The sequence below is a fragment of the Phalangium opilio genome, unplaced genomic scaffold (genome assembly GCF_054372755.1).
Source record: "Phalangium opilio isolate 3A_F unplaced genomic scaffold, DU_Popi_V2 ptg000209l_1, whole genome shotgun sequence".
Taxonomy (NCBI): domain Eukaryota; kingdom Metazoa; phylum Arthropoda; class Arachnida; order Opiliones; family Phalangiidae; genus Phalangium; species Phalangium opilio.
This window is the reverse complement of record NW_028324217.1, coordinates 6722361-6744083: the sequence shown is the minus strand read 5'-3', so window position 1 is coordinate 6744083 and position 21723 is coordinate 6722361. Positions and strand designations below refer to the sequence as shown.

The 21723-nt window shown below is 35.8% G+C and overlaps 3 protein-coding genes, 1 long non-coding RNA gene and 1 other non-coding gene across 12 annotated transcripts in view; 2 read left to right on the top strand and 3 right to left on the bottom strand.

Moving 5' to 3' along the window:
• Positions 1-21723, bottom strand: part of LOC149618727 (multiple inositol polyphosphate phosphatase 1-like) — a 144075-nt gene that overhangs the window by 26432 nt on the left and 95920 nt on the right. The gene's annotated exons all lie outside the window — the stretch shown is intronic.
• TRNAV-UAC (transfer RNA valine (anticodon UAC)) lies at positions 6187-6259 on the bottom strand. Its single transcript has one exon. It is a non-coding gene; the product is annotated as a tRNA-Val (tRNA).
• On the bottom strand, positions 6883-9554 carry LOC149618741 (uncharacterized). 6 transcript variants are annotated; one of them, XR_016375398.1, is made up of 4 exons: positions 9047-9554; positions 8653-8973; positions 7532-7709; positions 6883-7457 (listed from the first exon to the last, which is right to left on the bottom strand). It is a non-coding gene; the product is annotated as an uncharacterized LOC149618741 (long non-coding RNA). The 6 variants fall into 6 exon arrangements; XR_016375397.1 differs by having other exon boundaries at positions 8653-8751; positions 8818-9551; XR_016375395.1 differs by having other exon boundaries at positions 8653-9548.
• Positions 11834-15421, top strand: LOC149618740 (uncharacterized). 3 transcript variants are annotated; one of them, XM_089855611.1, is made up of 3 exons: positions 11834-12879; positions 12991-13080; positions 13138-15421. In XM_089855611.1, exon 3 carries the CDS (start codon positions 13209-13211, stop codon positions 15315-15317), a length of 2109 nt encoding a protein of 702 aa, XP_089711737.1. In that variant the 5' UTR covers positions 11834-12879; positions 12991-13080; positions 13138-13208; the 3' UTR covers positions 15318-15421. The 3 variants fall into 3 exon arrangements, with proteins under 3 accessions (XP_089711737.1, XP_089711736.1, XP_089711738.1); XM_089855610.1 differs by having other exon boundaries at positions 12987-15421; XM_089855612.1 differs by having other exon boundaries at positions 11834-12961; positions 13052-15421.
• On the top strand, positions 19404-21438 carry LOC149618739 (uncharacterized). Its single transcript, XM_089854195.1, has 2 exons — positions 19404-19626; positions 19712-21438. The coding sequence occupies exon 2, from the start codon at positions 19852-19854 to the stop codon at positions 21286-21288; it is 1437 nt and encodes a 478-aa protein (XP_089710321.1). The 5' UTR covers positions 19404-19626; positions 19712-19851; the 3' UTR covers positions 21289-21438.

Sequence of the window (21723 nt, the reverse complement as noted above, 5' to 3'; positions counted from 1 at the left end):
CCATTATACATGAATGTACACCATTATACATGAATGTACACCATTATACATGAATGTACACCATTATACATGAATGTACACCATTATACATGAATGTACACCATTATACATGAATGTACACCATTATACATGAATGTACACCATTATACATGAATGTACACCATTATACATGAATGTACACCATTATACATGAATGTACACCATTATACATGAATGTACACCATTATACATGAATGTACACCATTATACATGAATGTACACCATTATACATGAATGTACACCATTATACATGAATGTACACCAGTTACACCCTGAATGAAATTTGACCAGTCTCATCGGCGGCGGCTACTGCTGGCTGAGAAATTCTAGGCATAAATGCCAAGAAGAGAGAAAACAAAATTCCTAAACCTGTCTTTACCCGCTCCTTGATTTCCCTAACCTAATCCCTGGTCAAAAATTCATATGCGGTCCATTAGATAGCTATGATTATACAGTGAAAAATATATTATTGTTTATACTAGTAATATCGGCTGTATTACAGCTGGCTTCCTATTTTCGAATATCCAAAACTTTTAATGTTAATTTTAAATTAAACTTCCCCATTTTTTGTATATTCACATTTAAATAAATACCTCTTAAAAGCGAGAGTATACAAACGATGTGGCTTGAATATGGGCTTTGACCATCTTGTTCTAAGTTATAAACCCCTCGATGTTTATGATAGGCTTGCATTATTAGAACATGCAGTGTCGTCATGACATAAATGGTATTGATAAATAACAAGTATTTGGAAAGATGTGAGTAACAGTATCATTTTTGGTTTGCATTCAATAACTGTAGCTGATAAGTTCATAAGATTTATTCCATAAGCTTGTCACTGGTTAGTCAGAGCTTGTCATAAAGTGACGTAGATTTAGCGTCATAGATTCTCGTAAAGCGATGCCTGGTGAGGCGCTGTCAAAGGCTTAGTTGTGATTAAATAGGAAGATCGACTGCAATTTCTGCAAAACCGAGTGTTGTCATTTCTCGCGTGGTTCTCGAATTAGCTCGAGCTGTAAGTCTCTAGCATTACGAAGAATAGGTTGTGTCGTACTTATGGGACATATCTTTTAAACTTATGTAATACCAAAGGTCTATTATACTATTTATAGGTGTGCATCGAAAGGATGATTACTACATAAAATGGTAGTTGGGGGTCTTGTGTCGGCATCTTGTGTCGATGGATTTCGCGTAAGAAACCGTCTTCTGATGGCGGATTTGTCGTTCGACTTAAATCATATTCTATCGCGATTTCTGTCTCTTCCCGCAACCCGACTCGAACCATGAATACAATCAAAATAAGACATGACTCTATTCTGTTACTGTTTGGAGGAGAAACTTTTAGAGGAAGATGATGCTACACTCTCTTTCATTTTTTCACCCATACGTTTTCGTTATAGGGTTATGATTTACTGTAGAAACAATGTAGGTCTTAGAATGAAAGTGAATTAACGATAAACAATCTAAATCGTTGGTGTAGTGCCAGATAGAGCATATTCTGTATCCAATTAACTCACTCAAAATTAACAAGGACAAGATGTGAGACTGACCAACGAAAAAGTTCAAAGTTTCAGAGTGGATAATTTTTTAAATAAAAATGTACTTCCGATGTCAAAATGCCTAATTTAGAACCGAAATTACGCGTTTTGTGTGTAATTAAAAATTTTATGTCGGATTTTTAAAATTTATGAATGTTATTTTTCTTCAGCACCACCATCGGGAATTGTTTGATAGTCCGATGTTAAGCTGGCTAGCCTACAAAGGGTTGTAAGGTGAGGATCCAGAAATGATACTTGAGATACGAACGGGGGTTGAAAATGCATTAACAACGCTAGGGTTTGAAATTTTGGGAGAGGGACGTGGGGCTAATCTGGCTCAACTATTTGAAAGTTATTATAAGAAATTAGCAATTAAAGTTTGCTTAATTAGTTCATTGGAATATGTGTACACCTTTTTAATTTTCCGAAAATTTGTGTCTCTCGTGAAAGTATTCGTATTCTAAAGATATACAAACTTTTACGGAACCGAATTTATTGACTATTGTGGATGAAGGAATTTCACTTGTCGTTTTGTTTTAGTTTTGGTTTTCTTTTAATCGCCACTACTGGGACTCCCTTCCAAAGAACGTGAAAAATTTTACATGTCTCTATCTGTTGAATGGTTTTTACTATATTTTTTTTCATTAAACTAATACACTTCGATTTTGAAATTCATCAATACAAAGATAAAAATTAACGAATCTATTAATATATATAATTTTTTATACCTGTATATTGCTTTGAAATTGGGGGCTACGAGCAATTAATAAAAACTGTCTTTGTACACAAAGACGCGAAAAAGTAAGAGATAAGTGTAGAAAATTAATTGTTTTAAGTAACAGATATTCAAATTTTCATTTTTGAAGACGTGATTATAAAACATCAATTATTTGAAAAAATTTCTTATCTTAGTTTTTTTCACCAAAATTCCTTAAGTAAAATATTTTATCCTTAAACATGTGCATCATTTTAAAAATAGAAAACGTATGCATTTTATTTTCTTTTTAAAATTTAGAGCTAGTTTGAGTATTCGGGCCTATAAGGAGAATAAAATGGGCAGAAAATTGTTGATAGCAGACAAAATAAAACAAGCATGAAAACTTAACAAAACGTGTTCGTTTATTTTAAAGTTTTCGAGGTTTCAAAAATTGACGTGTTGTATATCGCTCAAAGCTATACAGATATTTTGACTCTAATAACTACATCACAGTCAAAGGGCGAATGTAATTTTCGGTTCGCAATATTTTCAATTTTGAAATATAAAAATAAATACTTCTAGCTCTATTTTTCAGATATCCGAGTATTTGAACTTCCTCGAAGCAAATGTTTCTCGAAAATAAACAGTAGTATCAAGGTAGTTTCTCTGAAATTTTTGTGAAAAAAACTAAGATAAGAAATTTTTTCAAATAATTGATGTTTTATAATCACGTCTTCAAAAATGAAAATTTGAATATCTGTTACTTAAAACAATTAATTTTCTACACTTATCTCTTACTTTTTCGCGTCTTTGTGTACAAAGACAGTTTTTATTAATATCTGTCACTTCAGTCTTAATATGAATTAAAACTGTTTAGAAACTAGTATTTTAAAACGTATACTGAAAAGCAGGCGCTCCATTTAAGTCTTGTGGTGTTGCGCGTATATTAGTTACCACGTTTGAACTAACAAGGCCCTAACCATCTATTATAGAAGTATTTATCTTGATTGCTTCAACGCCTAGTCCAACTCAAATTGCCTTCCCGTCGTTTTCACGTGCAAAGCACAGTGGATGCAATAATACAAATAGATTCCGAAGACTCAGGCTAAAAAATTATTACGTAGACCTGTGTACAAAAACAATCTATACACCTGTGCACAAACATATTCCATAGACCTGCGCTGGGTGACCACATTTCCTAAATTTTATAATTTTTCCTATTTTCGGATGTCTTCCTATTAGTTCCTATAATTTCGATAATTTTCCTATATTTTCCTATTTTTTGAAATTGTAGATATTTTGTGCGCTCTCACTTTTGGTTTTGTTATATATCACCAAAGCTATGGAAGCCTCTAAAAATATTTGTCAGGGAAGTCTGTGATGTTTTAAAGTTATAGCATATGTTTCTAAGATTACGTTCCATAAGTATGACACTTCCTATATTTCGAAATGCTAGAGACTTAATGAGAGCTAGTTCGAGAACGACGCGAGAATTGACTACACACGATTCTCTACTCCATCTTCCTATTTAGTCTGTACTAAGCCTTTGACAGGGCCTCATCAGGCGTCGCTTTACGAGAACCTATGACGTTTCATTTACGTCACTTCGAGACAAGCTCTCAGTTTCCAGTGACAAATTTATGTAACATATCTTACGAAATTATGGTTATAATTAAACCAAAGCTCCTTTGTAAATCTTGTCTTATTACTATCAAAGCATTTGCAACATATATTTTGCTATTTTTTTCAAGAGTAGTTCTCTTGTCTTTTCCTGTTTTTTTAATTATACACCTATATCTATATAAATCAAAGTCCTGACTGACTGACAGAGTGACTGATAATCATCGCCCAGCCCAAACCGCTGGCCCCAGAAGGCTGAAAATTTGGAGGAACGTTACTAGTAAGTAGTAGGCGCGTACTAAGAAAGATTTTTCCAATCCGCCGCCATCTTCATAAATGGCGTCCAGAAATGAAACAAATCTTCTCTTTGTAAGAAAGTCCGTGAGTTTCAACTGATTTCACAAATATTTAGTACACTGGATTCCTTTAACCTATAGACGGGTCTTGGTCTTTCGGGATCGATTTGTTGCCATCATTTTAAATGGCGGCCAGATATTTAAAAACCTTTCTTTATAGAATGTCTGCGTGTAAAGTAATAAAAAATGTCCCGACGAGCTGATGGGCGACGCCGAGTGCGGCGTGCCTTCGCTCCTAGGATGCTACAAAAATATTAGTCGAATCAGTAAAATGTACCCATACTTGATGGAAGTTCTTACTACACTCAAGCGATGCCGCGGGTAACAGCTAGTCTCCTATAATTTCCTGTAAATCAATTGTAAATTATATAAAAACGTCTTGGTTTGGACCAAGGCCGAAAAAACAAACGATATGTGTGAGGTTTATCAATTGACTGAAGTATCAGATATTGAATTTTTTTCTAGTTGTTTTTATACACTCAATCCTTAATCAATATTTAATTCAATCAACTGATTTTACTGTTAATCGACCTAGTCCCTCTAAATTAATTGAAAAAATTACATATCTACGCTTTTTCAAGAACAATTACATTTTCCGAAAACATTTTATCGTGAAATTTATTTATCATGTTGAGGATACAGTATTGAATATTTGAAATGTTCTACTGGATGTCTAAAAAAAGCAAGCGAACTTTGGCATAACTCGAATGGAAAATGTAAATATTTGATCGTGGATGCCAAACAAGGGTGTTGCGCGAATTTATACATTTAATTTCGTATATCGAAATGCTACATTTCTATTGTCGCCTCTTTGATGGTAAAGTTGCACTGGAACTTCCTTTTCCGTACTTAAGAATTTCTTGGTCATAACTCAGTCTATGGTAATATTGGCTGAGTGTGTTGCGACGGCTCAGATGACCCATACACTGAAACCACTGGTGATTATAAAATGCCATATATTTTGAAAATAGAGGAAGGGAGGGGGTGTCGGAGTTAAATGTGACCTTCTTGGCATAACTAGTAATGAATGATGTGTTTAACCATATTATTTCCGCGGGAAATGAATATAACAAGTCTGAGAAGTATTTCTGTTTATGTGATCTTTACCCTTTACCACACAGGATAAACTTTGTTGCTTTGTCTTAAGTAGACGACATTCACTCTAAACGACAGTCTTATCAACAACTTAAAACAGATTTAAACTTCTTTTGGTGCAAACTTGAAAATTTGTCAAGCCAGCAACAATTAAAACTATGTCGGTCAAGATGCTCACAAGTTAGTGAGCATTGACCCGAAATCCCTTCAAAATAATTAATTTCATTATAAAATGTTTTCGGAAAATGTAATTGTTCTTGAAAAAGCGTAGATATGTAATTTTTTCAATTAATTTAGAGGGACTAGGTCGATTAACAGTAAAATCAGTTGATTGAATTAAATATTGATTAAGGATTGAGTGTATAAAAACAACTAGAAAAAAATTCAATATCTGATACTTCAGTCAATTGATAAACCTCACACATATCGTTTGTTTTTTCGGCCTTGGTCCAAACCAAGACGTTTTTATATAATATCTGTCGCTTCAGTCTTAATGTAATTAAATTTTGAGTAATTATGTTTTCTTTACCGCTTATTATTATGCCCAATTACGATGGTCAAAACATGCATCTAGCAGGGCCCGAACGTTGCACCTTCCGCGTGTTAGGCGGACGAGATAACCACTGCACTACACATACCTGGTAATACTGAGATTCCTAAGAGATCTAGCTTATTATTATGTCCAATCACGATGGTCAAAACATGTATCTACCAGGGCTCGAACCCGGGACCTTCCGCATGTAAAGCGGACGTGATAACCACTACACAACGAATACTTGGTTATTCTGAGTTTTCGAGGAGATTTAGCTTATTATTGTGTCCAATAACGATAGTCAAGTCATGTATCTACCAGGGCTCGAACCTGGGACCTTCCGAGTGTAAAGCGGACGTGATAACCACTACACCATAGATACTTGGTTATTTTGAGTTTTCGAAGAGTTCTAGCATTATTATTATGTCCAATCACGATGGTCGAAACAAGTACTTCTGTAATTAACTAAAATTAACATACTTAGACTTAATTGTTTCTGATTAGACTAGCCGATCGCACACCCTGAATACTTAATTGTTAAATTAAGAGTATTCCGAAAAGTAACTTCGCTCTAGTTTTTCAGTTAGAGGTGGTTAAATATCACGAAAAACCACATGTTAATCTCCATAGGAAAATTGGTAAAAGCATGTGAATTTTGCTTTAACGTTACAAAAGAGTATCAAGTCATATCTACAAGGGCCTACCGGCCCTGTAGAATTTCCTATTTTCCTATAACTATTACAAGGTTATTTGTGGTCACCCTGAGTGCACAAACATATTTCGTAGATAACATAGACTTTAGAGCTCGGCATTTTCGATCAATTATCCACAAATTGGTGGATAACCGATTATTTATAAACAAATTTGTGGATTATAATACGATTTAACATGTAAGTTCTGTGGATAATTTTCGGGTATGGATAAAGATAAAACAAAGTGGATAATTGATCGAAAATGCCGAGCTCTAATAGACTTGTGAAAACACATGTCATATAATTGTGCAAAAACAGATCCCTTAGAATTGAGCACAAACTGATGTCATAGACTTGCGCACAAAATTATGTCATAGACTTACGCACAAACAGATGTCATAAACTTGTGCAAAAAGAGATGTTATATACCTGTACACAAAACGATTCCATGGACCTCTGCACAAAAACATTCCATACCCCTATGCTCAAAAATATGCTCAAGAATATCTCGTACACCAGTGCACAAAAGTACTGCATATCCATTTGCACAAAAATATCCCGTATCCATTTGCAGAAAAATGTTCTTTAGACCTGTGCACAAACAGATGCAGTGGCCCTTGCAAAGACAGATTCCTTGGCCCTCTGCACAAACCGATTCAGTAGGCTTGTGCACAAAAATATTCCGTAGACCTGTACACAAACAGATACCGTAGACATGCGCACAAACAGATACCGTAGACATGTGCACAAACAGATTCCGGATACTTGGACACAAACGGAAGTCACAGGGTTGTGCACAAACAGATGTCATAGACTTGCACAAAAAAATACATCATAGACTTGCGCAGTAAGAGATGTCAAGGATATGTGCACATCAGAATCCACGGACTAGTGCAAAAACAGAAGTCTTAGACTTGTTTACAAACAGAAGTCATAGACCTGTTTCCATAAAGATTCCATACCCATTTGCTCAAAACAATTTCATACCCATTTGCACGAAACGATTCCATACCCATTTGAACAAAACGATTCCATAGACCTGTGCCCAAAGAGATTCCATAAAACAGTGCACAAAAGATTCCCTAGACCTGTGCTCAAAAAAATATGCCGTAGGCCTGTGCACAAACAGATGCCGTACACCTGTAAAGAAACAGATTCCGTAAATCTGTGCACAAACAGATGCCGTAGGCCTGTGTACAAACAGATTCCGGAGATCGGTGCACAGATTCCGTAGCCATGTGCACAAACAAATTGCGTAGACTTGTACACAAGTGGAAGTCACAGGCTTGTTCAAACCAGATTCCATAGTTTTGTGCACAAACAGAAGTCATAGACATGTGCACAAAAAACATTCTATAGACTTGTGCACATCAAGTTTCCATAGACCTGTGCACAAAAGATTTCATGGAGATGTGCACAAAATATTTCATGGAACTGTGCACAAAAAACATTCTATAGACTTGTGCACATCAAGTTTCCATAGACCTGTGCACAAAAGATTTCATGGAGATGTGCACAAAATATTTCATGGAACTGTGCACAAAACACTATATATGCTTGTGTACATAAAGATTCCATAGACCTGTGTACATAAAGATTTCATACCCATAGCACAAAACTATTCAATAACCATTTGCACAGAAATATTCCCTAGACCTGCGCACAAAATATGTCATAAAACTGTGCTGTGCACAAAACGATTCCATTGACCTATGCACAAAATATTCTATTGGCTTTTGTATAAACATGTGACATAGACCTGTGTACAAAAATATTCCATGGACCTGTGCACAAAAACATGCCTTGGACCTGTTCAGAAACATTCCATACCCATATATGCTCAAAAATATTCCACACCCATTTGCACAAACATTTTCCGTAGACCCGTGCATAAACAGATGCCGTAGACTAGCGCATAAACAGATTCCATAGATTTGCGCACAAATATATTACGTAGACTCGTGCACAAATAGATTCCACAGACTTGTACACAAACAGTAGTCACACGGTTTTGCACAATCCGATGTTATAGACTTGTGCACAAACAGATGTCATATGCTTGTGTAAAAAACTGATTTCATACTTCCTCAAAAAGAGATGTCATCGACATTTGCACAAGAGATTCCGTAGACTTGTGCACATAAAGATTCTTCAGACTTGTGCACAAACATATTTTGTAGACCTGTACACACAGATACCATAGACTTGTGCAAAAATAGATGTCAAATATTTGTGCAAAAACACATACCTTAGACTTTTGCACAAACTGATGCCATAGACTTGTGCACAATCATATGTCCTAGACCGGTGTACAAAACATTCTATAGATTTGTGCACAAACATGAGTCATATACCTGTACACAAAAATATTCCACGGACTTCTGCACAAAAACATTCCATATACCTGTACACAAAAATAATCCATGGACCTCTGCACAAAAACATTCCATATCCCTATGCTCAAAAATGTTCCTTACCCATTTGCACAAAAATATCACGTTCACCTGTGCACAAAACTATCACGTACACCTGTGCACAAAATTAGTCGGTATCCATTTTCACAAAAATATTCCGTACACCTGTGCACAAAAATACTCCAAATCCATTTTCACCATAATATTCCATACACCTATGCACAAAAATATTCCGTACACCTGTGAACAAAAACAGTTCGTACACCTGTGCACAAAAATTTCCGTACAATTGTGCATAAAAATATTCCGTACACCAATGCATAAAAATATTTCGTATTCGTACACTTGTGCACAAATAGAATCACAGACTTGTGTACAAAGAAATGTCGCAGACTTGCGCAAAAAGAGATGTTATAGACATGTGCACATCAGATTCCATAGAGTTATGCACAAACATTTTCAATGCCCCTATGCTCAAACAGATTTCAAACCCTTATGCTCAAAAAGATTCCATACCCATTTGCACAAAAATAATACGTAGACCCGTGCTCAAAAATATTCCGTAGACCTTTGCTCAAACAGAAGTCACTCGCGTGTGCACAAACAGATGTCATAGACTTGTGAATAAACAGATGTTATAGACTTGTGCACAAAGAGATGTTATAGACTTGTTCACACACAGGTGTTATAGACTTGTTCACAAGCAGGTGTTATAGAATTGATCACAAACATGTGTTATAGACTTGTTCACAAACAGATGATTTAGACTTGTGCACAAACAGATGCTTTAGACTTGTGCACAAACAGATGCTTTAGACTTGTGCACAAACAGATGGAATAGACTTGTGCACAAACAGATTGTTTTAGTCTTGTGTACAAACAGATGTTTTAGACTTGTGCACAAACAGATGTTTTAGGCTTGTGTACAAACAGATGTTTTAGACTTGAGCATAAACAAATGTTATTGACTTGCGCAAAAAGAGATGTTTTAGACTTGAGCATAAACAAATGTTATTGACTTGCGCAAAAAGAGATGTCATAGAAATGAGCAAATCAGATTCCATAGACCTGTGCACAAACAGAGGTCGTAGACCTGTGAACAAACAGATGTCGTAGACTTGTGCACAAACAGAAGTCGTAGACCTGTGCAAATAAAGATTTTTCACTTGGACACAAAGATTCTTCAGACTTGTGTGTGCACATAAAGATTCTTCAGACTTGTGTGCACATAAAGATTCTTCAGACTTGTGTGCACATAAAGATTCTTCAGACTTGTGTGCATATAAAGATTCTTCAGACTTGTGTGCACATAAAGATTCTTCAGACTTGTGTGCACATAAAGATTCTTCAGACTTGTGTGCACATAAAGATTCTTCAGACTTGTGTGCACATAAAGATTCTTCAGACTTGTGTGCACATAAAGATTCTTCAGACTTGTGTGCACATATAGATTCTTCAGACTTGTGTGCACTTAATGATTCTTCAGACTTGTGTGCATATAAAGATTCTTCAGACTTGTGTGCACATAAAGATTCTTCAGACTTGTGTGCACATAAAGATTCTTCAGACTTGTGTGCACATAAAGATTCTTCAGACTTGTGTGCACATAAAGATTCTTCAGACTTGTGTGCACATATAGATTCTTCAGACTTGTGTGCACATAATGATTCTTCAGACTTGTGTGCACATAAAGATTCTTCAGACTTGTGTGCACATAAAGATTCTTCAAACTTGTACACATAAATATACCATAGACCCATGAACAAAAAATTCCATAGACCTGTGCACAGAAGATTCCATACTCCTATACTCAAAAGGATTCCATGCAGATTTGCACAAAAATATTCCGTAGACCTGTGTAAAACAATATTCCAGAGGCTGTGTAAAACAATATTCCATAGGCCTGTGCACGAAATGATTGCAAAGGCCTCTGCACAAAGAGAATTTATACTCCTTTGCACAAAAATATTCTGTAAGTCTGCGCTTAAACAGATTCCGTAGACTTGTACACAAACAGATGTTATAGTTTAGACTCGTGTAAAAATTTAATTACCTATAATTGGTAATTATCTTTAATTGCTTATTTTGTTTAATTAAGTTTAATCTGTACTTCGCAACTAAATTAGTTGGACGCGCAATAGTTATAATGACAATTAAGCTAGCTAATTGCCCTACAAATTTGATTATCCGCAGTAAAACGACGTAAGTCCTAGAATGACTTTCCTTATTACTTAACCCAAGCAAAAAAGTCTTAAGTTCCACAGTTTAAAGGTAAACCACGTAATTCGGAGCAGGTACTTAAAACTATTAAAAACAATACTTAAACTTTGTTTTTCTTAATGAAACAAAAATTGGCGCCCACTTTAAAAATGGGGCTTTCATTTAAGACCGTTTTCAAATCTATCAAACGTATAGTTATTTTTGTAAGGGTAGTTACAAAATGGGTAAGTTTGGAAAATTTCCCATGTTATTTCTATGGAGATTCTCTAGTTTTTCGCCAAAATCTGTGATTAATTTTATGGAAATGAAAACCACCCTTAGCAACTTTATGCTTTATAAAATAAACTATTAGGTGGATCATCTTGAAATTTTTACCACATATTAAGGGCCCGGATTTTAGTTCAGTAGAAAAATTTCGAAACAATAAACTTAATACGAAAAAAGTTAAAACCAATCCTAAAACCTTCCTTATACATTAAAGCCGTCATCAGGCCTTATCTAAGGGAGCTACCGCTCCCTTAGAATATTTTGGTAGGGTTTACGGATTATTTTGAAGGGGTTGTTTGAAATTTAGGGGTTATCCCCCACAAAAAGCCTAGCGACACCACTGCGAAAACGGGGGTTGGATTCGCGCTACCCTCTGGCTACACACTGGCTATTCAAAAGAGAGGAAAAGGAGATAGAAGCAGTCGGTGCGGGCGACGGTGAGTTCTTTATACAGACGCGCGCTTTTGGCGATTTTGCCCTTAGGTCTATTGGTTTCTTCTTAGCTACATGGTATCGATGGGACTAATAGTTTTGCCCGAATTGTAATAGTCGTAGAAGTATTAAAAACTGAATAGAGGAAGTAAGTAGGGAGTTGGCGACATGTGATTCACGTTGCCACGTAGCCATATATTAGAAGATACTTCGCCAGGATAAAGTTTATAGGTGCTTCAATAAATTTTCTATCAAAGTTTGGAGTAGGAGTAAAAATCTAACGCGAGGGCAGGAGATGCAGCTTCGCGGCAGAATAGACAACTAATTTATCTTTGTAGTTTTGAAGAACGCGTCGTCTGCTACTCACTCTGGAGTGAGATATTGACGAAAAACTTGAAATATGTAAACTTCAAGCAAAGAACCAAGTCGTGCAACCGTGTTAAGGGAAATACTTGTTTCATTCCAGAATGCAATAGTTACACATTTTGAAATGAAAATATAAGTTTTCATCGGTTTCCCAAAGAAAAACCCGTTAGAAAAACTGAATTTTTGGCTTGGCGCGACCGATTTTTAAACCGACCGTGGCGCGAGCAGCTTGCGTCGTGAAGCGCGTGATCGGGTGCGCTATGAACCGACAGATCAGATATTTTCTATCAAAGTTTCCCCTCATCTCTCGTGTCGGGGGGGGGGGAACCACGAAGAGAGAAATTTATTTAAAGAGCTATTGAAGTTGGGACAGCGAGAGAACGTAAACGATGTGGTGTAATTATGGGCTAGACCATCTTGTTCTTTAAAATCCCGAAAGACCAGCGCTTTTGAGAAAGAGAGGTCGATGGCACTGCTCGTGCTGCGTTAAGCCCAGTAGTCAAGATAACCATCTCCTGGCTATGTACCAGCCAGTCTTATATACGGTGGCCTTGGAGAATGGAGTGTCTTTAGCGTTGCTCTTCACTTAGAAATCAAATTTCTCAGAATTGGTGCGTAAATACATTGTAAAAACATTTAAGATCATAGAATGAACGTGAATGAAATCAAATTTTATGCGATTTCACAAGTTCAGTAAGTAAAATCTTTTTTCATTAAGACAGACAAAAAGTCCTACGGTGTTTAAAAATGCAAGCTACTTCTTTCTTACGTGGATGAATTCAGTCTCAAGACCAACGATGAAATATATATCAGTATTGCCGTTCTTCAAGCCTATTGAAGCCTTGACGTTTTTATCTGTAACGGAGTAGAGACTAATTTCTTGGATACCAGCTTCATAAAAATATATAAGAACATAAAGTAGTTACGATAATTTATTGGAATGTTTCGTCCAATTAAATTCATAAAAACTGAGAAGCCGGACTCGGATGAGGTGGAAAATTTGGTATCACCTTCAAACTTTTTATTAAAATGGCCAATCATCATTAAGAACGATGATGACGAGACTAGCACTTCTAAAGAAGCGGATTCGGTTCATCCCCCAGCGGAAAATACCGAAGATGCGGAAGAAATTACGGAGAATCAGGGTCAAAGGAAGTTATCCCCATTAATGAATAGAAGACAATCACACAATGCTAAGAAGCCTTTTAAATGTGACGTCTGTGGCTTGTCGTTTAATAGAAATTCACTTTTAACAAGGCATAAGGTGAGACACTCATCTGATCGTCCGTTTCAATGTGAACGGTGTCAGAAGACCTTCAAAGGCAAAAGAGACTTGGACCAACATAAACTCATACACTCTACCGAACGTCCATTTAAATGTCAAGTGTGTCAGATGGCCTTCAAACGGAAACAAAGTTTGAGCGTTCATAAACTCACACACTCGTCCGAACGTCCATTTAAATGTGAAGTGTGTCATAAGGCCTTCAAAGGCAAAAGGAACTTGGCACAACATAAACTCACACACGATGCTAAGAAGCCTTTTAAATGTGATGTCTGTGGCTTGTCGTTTAATATTAAGAAACTTTTAGCAAAGCATAAGGTTAGACACTCGTCTGATCGTCCGTTTCAATGTGAACGGTGTCAGAAGACCTTCAAAGGCAAAAGAGACTTGGACCAACATAAACTCATACACTCTACCGAACGTCCATTTAACTGTCAAGTGTGTCAGATGGCCTTCAAACGGAAACAAAGTTTGAGCGTTCATAAACTCACACACTCATCCGAACGTCCATTTAAATGTGAAGTGTGTCATAAGGCCTTCAAAGGCAAAATGGACTTGGCACAACATAAACTCACACACTCGTCCGAACGTCCATTTAAATGTGAAGTGTGTCATAAGGCCTTCAAAGGCAAAATGGACTTGGCACAACATAAACTCACACACTCGTCCGAACGTCGCTTTAAATGTGAAGTCTGTCATATGGCATTCAAACGCAATTCTGAATTGGCATCGCATAAAGTCAAACACTCGTCCGAACGCCCATTTAAATGTCAATTGTGTCATATGGCCTTCAAATGGAACGTTGGTTTGAAGGAACATCAACTCACTCACATGTCCAAATATGATTTGTGTAACTCTAGTTACAAATCACAACATGACCGTCACTTGAAACTCCACAAATGTTCTGAATGCGATAAAACCTTTAAAAGATTGCGGAATCTAAATGCTCATAATGTTCTTCATTCTTCGGAGCGACCATTTAAATGCGAAAAGTGTGATAAATCTTTCAAAAAGAAGTCGAGTCTAAATTTGCACGAGGCTACACACTTGGAGGATAAACCATTCAATTGCGAACATTGCGAGCGTTCTTACCAAACTAAATGTTTGTTAAACACTCACAAGAGAACAGTCCATATCGCTACTAAACCATTTCAATGCGACTTATGTGACGCTAAATTTAAAAACAAAAGCAGTTTAAATCTTCACATAATTGATGTTCACGAGAACGAAAGGCCCTTTCCTTGTGAACAGTGTGGCAAATCCTTCAAAACCCCTTACGAGTTAAATCGCCACTTCAAAATGGTGCATACTGATGAAAGACCGTTCAAATGTACGGAATGCGGTTCGGCCTTCAAATGTGACTCATATTTGAAGAAACATAAATTGTTACACTTACGTGCTAAATCTTTCAAGTGTTCTAAATGTAGTATGTGTTTCCCTTCCGAAACATCCCGTCGTGCACACGAGACATCTAATCATTTGTATGACAAATATTTCGAAACTTCCCGAAGATATGAAAACTGTTCAAGCACTGATGTGAAACCTGTCATTTACGAGTGCTTCATTTGCAAAACAGCTTTTGCAAATGAATACGATTTGTTTCAACATAAAGGTATGAGATGTTCCCTCCAAAACTTCAAATTGCGAGCTTCCCATGTTGCATTGGAAAGGTTATCTCCGAAGCAACTCGCCGAATATGGTGTTTTTTCATATCCACGATTGAGAATCCAGATCGAGGACTTCGTCATTAAAAAGGAACCATTATAAACTCAAGCTATGTTATTACAAAATCTTAAAACTTATGAGTAATGTTTTTGTATACTAGGCCTATACATTGGATAAAATAAAAATACTTCTCATGTCATGAAAAATTGTAGTCTTGGATGATGCCAAATTGTTTCTGTTACCTAAACAGATCAAAGTTTATAGAGCCGCATTGAACAGGTTAGTTGACGAAAGGAGAGTTTTATTTCCAGGTAACAAGTTTTTGAAAATATGTAATTTTCAATGTCATCCACGTTTCATGTGATCTTGAACTTATTCGAGACTTAATGAAAGGGTTAGCTAACATAACGTTATCCCTTAAATGAACGTCCTTTTCTAAATATAAAAGGAAAAATATTAAGCAAAAGTATACACGATGTCTTATTACAAAATAATTAGCATTTAATTAGTCTTAAAAATGAGGACCACTGCGCCACCATTGGTTTAGTGGCGTCTGCTAAACTGAACCCTTGCCTCTCTCAGCCTGTGAGAATTCAACCAGTTCCGTAAGGGTAAGTGGTTCGGTTTAGCAGACGCCACTAAACCAATGGCGGATGGCGCAGTAGTCCCTTGTTTTTAAGACTAACTAAATGCTATTTATTCTGCAATAAGAGATCATTTATTTTTTAATATCTTTTCTTTTATATTTAGGAAAAGGCCGTTCTTTTAAGGCATGACGTTATGTTAAAAAAATACCTCAGCCACAAGCCGACAAATACTGTTGTATATGCCAACAATTACTAACAAATAAAGATCTACTGACCTGTATAAAAATTAAACAAATCAAAGTTAAAATATATTTATAGTACATCAAACGATCATAAATTAACTGACATAATTTGCAGCTATTTAACCTTATCTAGATTTATTTTCCAAAATGGATCAAGTTCCGAAATAATTTCGATAACAATCTAATCTAAAACAGCTGTCAATTGAACAATTGTACTGTTTCGCAATGGCGCGCAGCACAGTTATCTTAATACAAGTCCGTAAAATCACCGGAATTCCAGAATTAAAACAAAATATAAAAACAAAGTCAAAGTATTGTGCAACAAAAATAAACTTAACATAATTAATTTTTAGCGACAAATTTTCAAGTTACAATATGAGTGTTTTCAAAAGCACCGTATCAAAACATTTTTGGACCCCGTTATGAAAAATAGTTCAATACCATTTTGATTTTTTTCTTCTTTGTCTCGCATAAACTAGTAAGTCTGCATTTGGACCAAAACTTTGCACTTACGCTAAAATAATAAATACAATAATTGCTATTGTACTTATGCTAAAACGAAGCCAGATCATATCCAGTTATATTTTTTACTCTAAAAATCGGTACCAATATTCAATGACGTTAAGCCCGTCGTCTACTTAGTTTGACTATGATTTGCAAGTATTATGACGTCACTAATGTCTCAAATGTTCACGCTTGTAGGAGGGAAGTTTGATTCTGTAGTACCATAGTTGCATAAGTCTATAAGATATGTTCCATAAGTATGACACTTAATATACTTCGTAATGCTAGAGACTTACTGAGAGCTAGTTGGAGAACGACAGGAGAGATTTGACTACGCTCGATTTTGCAGTCCATTTTCCTATTTAGTTTGAGACAATGCCTCACCAGGCGGCGCTTTATGTCACTTCATAACAAGCTCTCAGTAACCAGCGACAAACTTATGGAATACATCTTATGGACTTTTATAGTTGGGGTCCATTCGTAGCCGCCTGAAAATATCAGAATGCTTTTCATTGTTGTGCATCATTGAGTTATTTATATTGAAGTAGCGAAGGTACGTGTAAATAGAAGTTATTAATTGTTGCACCTAAGGCTTATGACCAACCTAAAACCGGGGTACTATGGTTAAATTTTCAATAGCAATAACGTTGAAACCAAGCCTTTCCGTAATTTGATCTAACGTTGCGTTTATGGCATTTGATGTCAAAAACTTAAGCTCTTCCTCCGGCTTTTTTTCTTGTATTTTTTATCCCGAATTAGTTTAAAGTAAAGAAACAATTCCCATTTGCAGTTGGAAGTAAAAATTCATATTTGTAACTTTGAATTTAATGAAAAATTGACATTGTTATTCTACAAATTTAACGACTTTTGGAACATTCTTTACTTCAAATACATTCCAAAGTTTCGCAACTGCAACTGTTTGGCACCGTTTGGCAACAAGTGGTACCTTCGGGACAATTGTCGCAAGGAGAATCGAGACAAACGTTTCCGCAATGTACAATATGGTCTGGACATTGACCAGCTGAAAAACCAAAAACATGGACTAATATTTCTCTTAAATTCAAAAAATATGTCAATTTCTTTTACTGGAAAAAAGGTATTAATTATGTTTTTTTTTTATATTGGTCTGTCAAATCGTAAGGGAGTAAAAATTCAATTAAAATTTATACTTACAGCTCTCCTGGACGATGAAAGTCATCGCCAAAAGAACATAGAAAATCGAGACCTTGACGCTGAACATCTCTTATCGATGGACAATAATTCAATGTATTAATATTAAAATATTTAACAAGTTAATCGATCTCGTTCTTAATGTTCTTGTTTACGAAAATCAACAACCTTTAACCGACACGTTTCATAATCTTTACAACTAATGCAAAAATAGCTTACCCAATACTTATTTAAATTAATTAAAACTAATGATAAGATTCTATAGTCTGGAAACTTTTGATATTTTATTGAAATGTGCTTGCGACTCGGCTTGCGACGGTGTCATTTCTCAAATGAATCGAGAGAATGGTATTACCAAAATCACATAGTGCTTTTGGTATTACACCATGTAAAAATTCCATTACTTTATGTATGTTAGAAAAAATTTGAATTTATTTTACATTTAATGATAATGCCTGATGCGTTATTTTAATTAAACGAAACGATATGTCTGAATCTCATGAGAATATGAGACGGTATGCAAATACGAAGAAAGTTAATATCGTTACATATAACCAGGGATGGTTTTAATTTTAGAAGTAGGAATGGAGAACGATTAGTCTTCAGTCTGACTCAGCCCAGTATAGAGCCCCTCCCGCCAACACGTAACGAAAAGTTTAAATTATCTTATTGGCTCACTTAAACTACGTTTTGATGACGTTGCTGACGTCGAATAGCTGTGTCGCAGACTCATGCCATCTTGGATGTAAACAATCTCCTTCCGTGGAGTAATGATTACGGAGGTTTAGATGCAATGTAGCCTTCAATTAATTTAAATTCAAAACCAATTTGATATTTTAAATTAAGAGACGTGCGCAAGACATTGAAAAACATACGATTCACAATTAATAAAAGCTTCTAGATGCATGGTCAAAAACGAATGCATCACTTTCATTTAGGCCTAATTCCGTGAAATAAGAAAAGGTTTTTAAAGATTTATATTTGTTGCGTTTATCTTTTAGTAATTTTTAGAATTTCTTTAGGCCAGTGGTTCCCAAAGTTTTCGAGGATGGTTTGCTAATTATAAATCTATTATACACCTTTTCTTGTGGATTTTTTTTTCTTATTTCTGAGATCAATATTTGGCTTTACATTAGTTGTGCATTTTTTACATCGGCGACAATAAATTCTAACAAAAACATTAACATTTAAAAAACTGCTACACATGAGTCAAATGTCCTATAAATTTTGCAGTCAAACAGGGGTGTCACTAGACCCATGTCCAATAAGAAATTTAAATTATTTCCGCCCCTGGTGATACGCGTTTTGAGGCCGATTAGACGATGGACTTGCTTCCAGTCTGGGAAATAGCACACTTCCTCTGGTCCAAAACCATTTTATTAATTGCTTGGACTAGTTTTTTAATTCAAGAAATGGGGGTTACTGGTGCTCAGGACCAGTTTATTAATTGCAAATCTATAGGAGAACAAAGCCTGGGACCAGTACGGAGACCAGTTAATTATTTCGGGGACTAGGGGGGTCACTGGTCCCAAGGACTAGTTTAAAAAATATCCTTATTTCCCAGACTGCTTGCTTCTATAGCACTTGAAGCCAAAAGCGTGATCGAGTCAGCTGTGTTCTGAGTAATGAAGCTGTCTGCTAGGATTTTCGGTAAGAGAAATTCGTATTCAATACGGCGTATTGGCGCCCTTTGTTTGTAAATGGTAATTTTAGTGTGATACTTTTGAGCCATATGGGCACGTAACTAATAAAGTTAAGACAATTTATTAAAGTACACAAATTAACTTTAATCAAACAGCCATTTAGTCTTCGCCCGCGGTTCGTTTAAAAATAACAGCCATATCACAGTTAACTTCATCATCGAATGAACGTGAATGAAATCAAAGTTAGTGCAATTTCACAAGTTCAGTAAGTAAAATCTTTTTTCATTAAGACAGACAAAAAGTCCTACGGTGTTTAAAAAGAAAGCTACTTCTTACATGGTTGAATTCAGTCTCAAGACCAACGATGAAAAATATATCAGTGTGGCTGTTCTTCAAGCCTATTGAAACCTTGCCGTTGTAAGCTGTTACCGAGGAGAGACACTTGGATGCCAGTTTCATAAAAATTACGTAGTTACGATCATTTATTGGAATGTTTCGCCCAATTAAATTCATAAAAACTGAGAAGCCGGACTCGGATGAGGTGGAAAATTTGGAAACAACTTCAAACTTTTCACTAAAATGGCCAATCATCATTATGAACGATGATGACGAGACTAGCTTTTCTAAAGAAGCAGATTCGGTTCATCCCTCAGAGGAAAACACTGACAATGCAGAAGAAGTTACGGAGAATCAGGAACAAAGGAAGTTATCCCCATTAATGCATGAAAGACAAACACACGATGCTAAGAAGCCTTTTAAATGTGATGTCTGTGGCTTGTCGTTTCATATTAAGAAACTTCTAACAAAGCATAAGGTTAGACACTCATCTGATCGTCCATTTAAATGCCATGTGTGCCAGATGACCTTCAAATGGAAAAAAAATTTGACAGTTCATCAACTCACGCACTCGTCCGAACGTCGATTTAAATGTCAATTGTGTCATATGGCCTTCAAAAGGAAAGATACTTTGACAACACATCAACTCACTCACATGTCCAAATATGATTTGTGTAACTCTAGTTACAAATCACAACATGACCTTGACTTGAAACTCCACAAATGTTCTGAATGCGATAAAACCTTTAAAAGATTGTGGAATCTTAATGCTCATAAGGTTCTTCATTCTTCGGAGCGACCATTTAAATGCGAAAAGTGTGATAAAGCTTTCAAAATCAGATCGAGTCTAAATTTGCACAAGACTACGCACTTGGCGGATAAACCATTCAATTGCGAACATTGCGAGCGTTCTTATCAAACTAAATGTTTGTTAAACAACCACAAGAGAAGAGTTCATATGACAACTAAATCATTTCAATGCGACTTATGTGACGCTAAATTTAAGAACAAAACCCATTTAAATCGTCACAAGATTTGTGTTCACCAGAACAAAAGGCCCTTTTCTTGTGAACAGTGTGGAAAAACCTTCAAAAAACCTTACACGTTAAATCAACACTCCAAAATTGTGCATACTGATGAAAGACCGTTCAAATGTACGGAATGCGGTTTCGCCTTCAAATGTGGCTCACATCTGAAAACACATAAATTGTTTCACTGCCGTGATAAATCTTTCAAGTGTTCTAAATGTAGTCTGTGTTTCCCTTCCGAAACATCCCGTCGTGCACACGAGACATCTAATCATTTGTATGACAAATATTTCGAAACTTCACGAAGATATGAAAACTGTTCAAGCACTGATGTGAAACCTGTAATTTACGAGTGCTTCATTTGCAAAACCGCGTTTGCAAATGAATACGATTTGTTTCAACATAAAGGTACGAGATGTTCCCTCCAAAATTTCAAACTGCGAGCTTGCCATGTTGCATTGGAAAGGTTATCTCCGAAGCAACTCGCCGAATATGGTGTTTTTTCATATCCACGATTGAGAATCCAGATCGAGGACTTCGTCTTTAAAAAGGAACCATTATAAACACAATCTGTGTTATTATAAAACATGAAAATATAACAATTTATGAGCTCATATAATATGATATTACTTTGAGAATTTAAGGGTAATGTTTTTGTAAACCTTTCATTTCAACAAAATAAAAATACTTTTCACGTTATGAAAGACAATATATTCTTTAAGCGACTCGGAATATAGCAAAATTATAAACTTAAAACTGGTTTTATTAGGGTTTTTTCTAAGTTATCAAGCGCCATGTTAAAAGCTGACGGCTTTGATTTTTCTAGTGAAAATCCACGATCGGATACGCGCTTTTAACATAGGAAAATAATTCTTTGGACGGGCTTCTATAGCGCGAGCAGCGTGATCTAGGAGGCTATGCCCAGACCAAGGAATATGTTAATTTTATAATAGTTTTCACTTTTAAAAGAGATGATATATTTTCTTTAAACAGCCATT

What these genes read in the sequence shown, in the direction of transcription:
- LOC149618739 (XM_089854195.1), top strand. Translation starts at nt 19,852, where the DNA reads ATGTTTCGCCCAATTAAATTCATAAAAACTGAGAAGCCGGACTCGGAT.
- LOC149618740 (XM_089855611.1), top strand. Translation starts at nt 13,209, where the DNA reads ATGTTTCGTCCAATTAAATTCATAAAAACTGAGAAGCCGGACTCGGAT.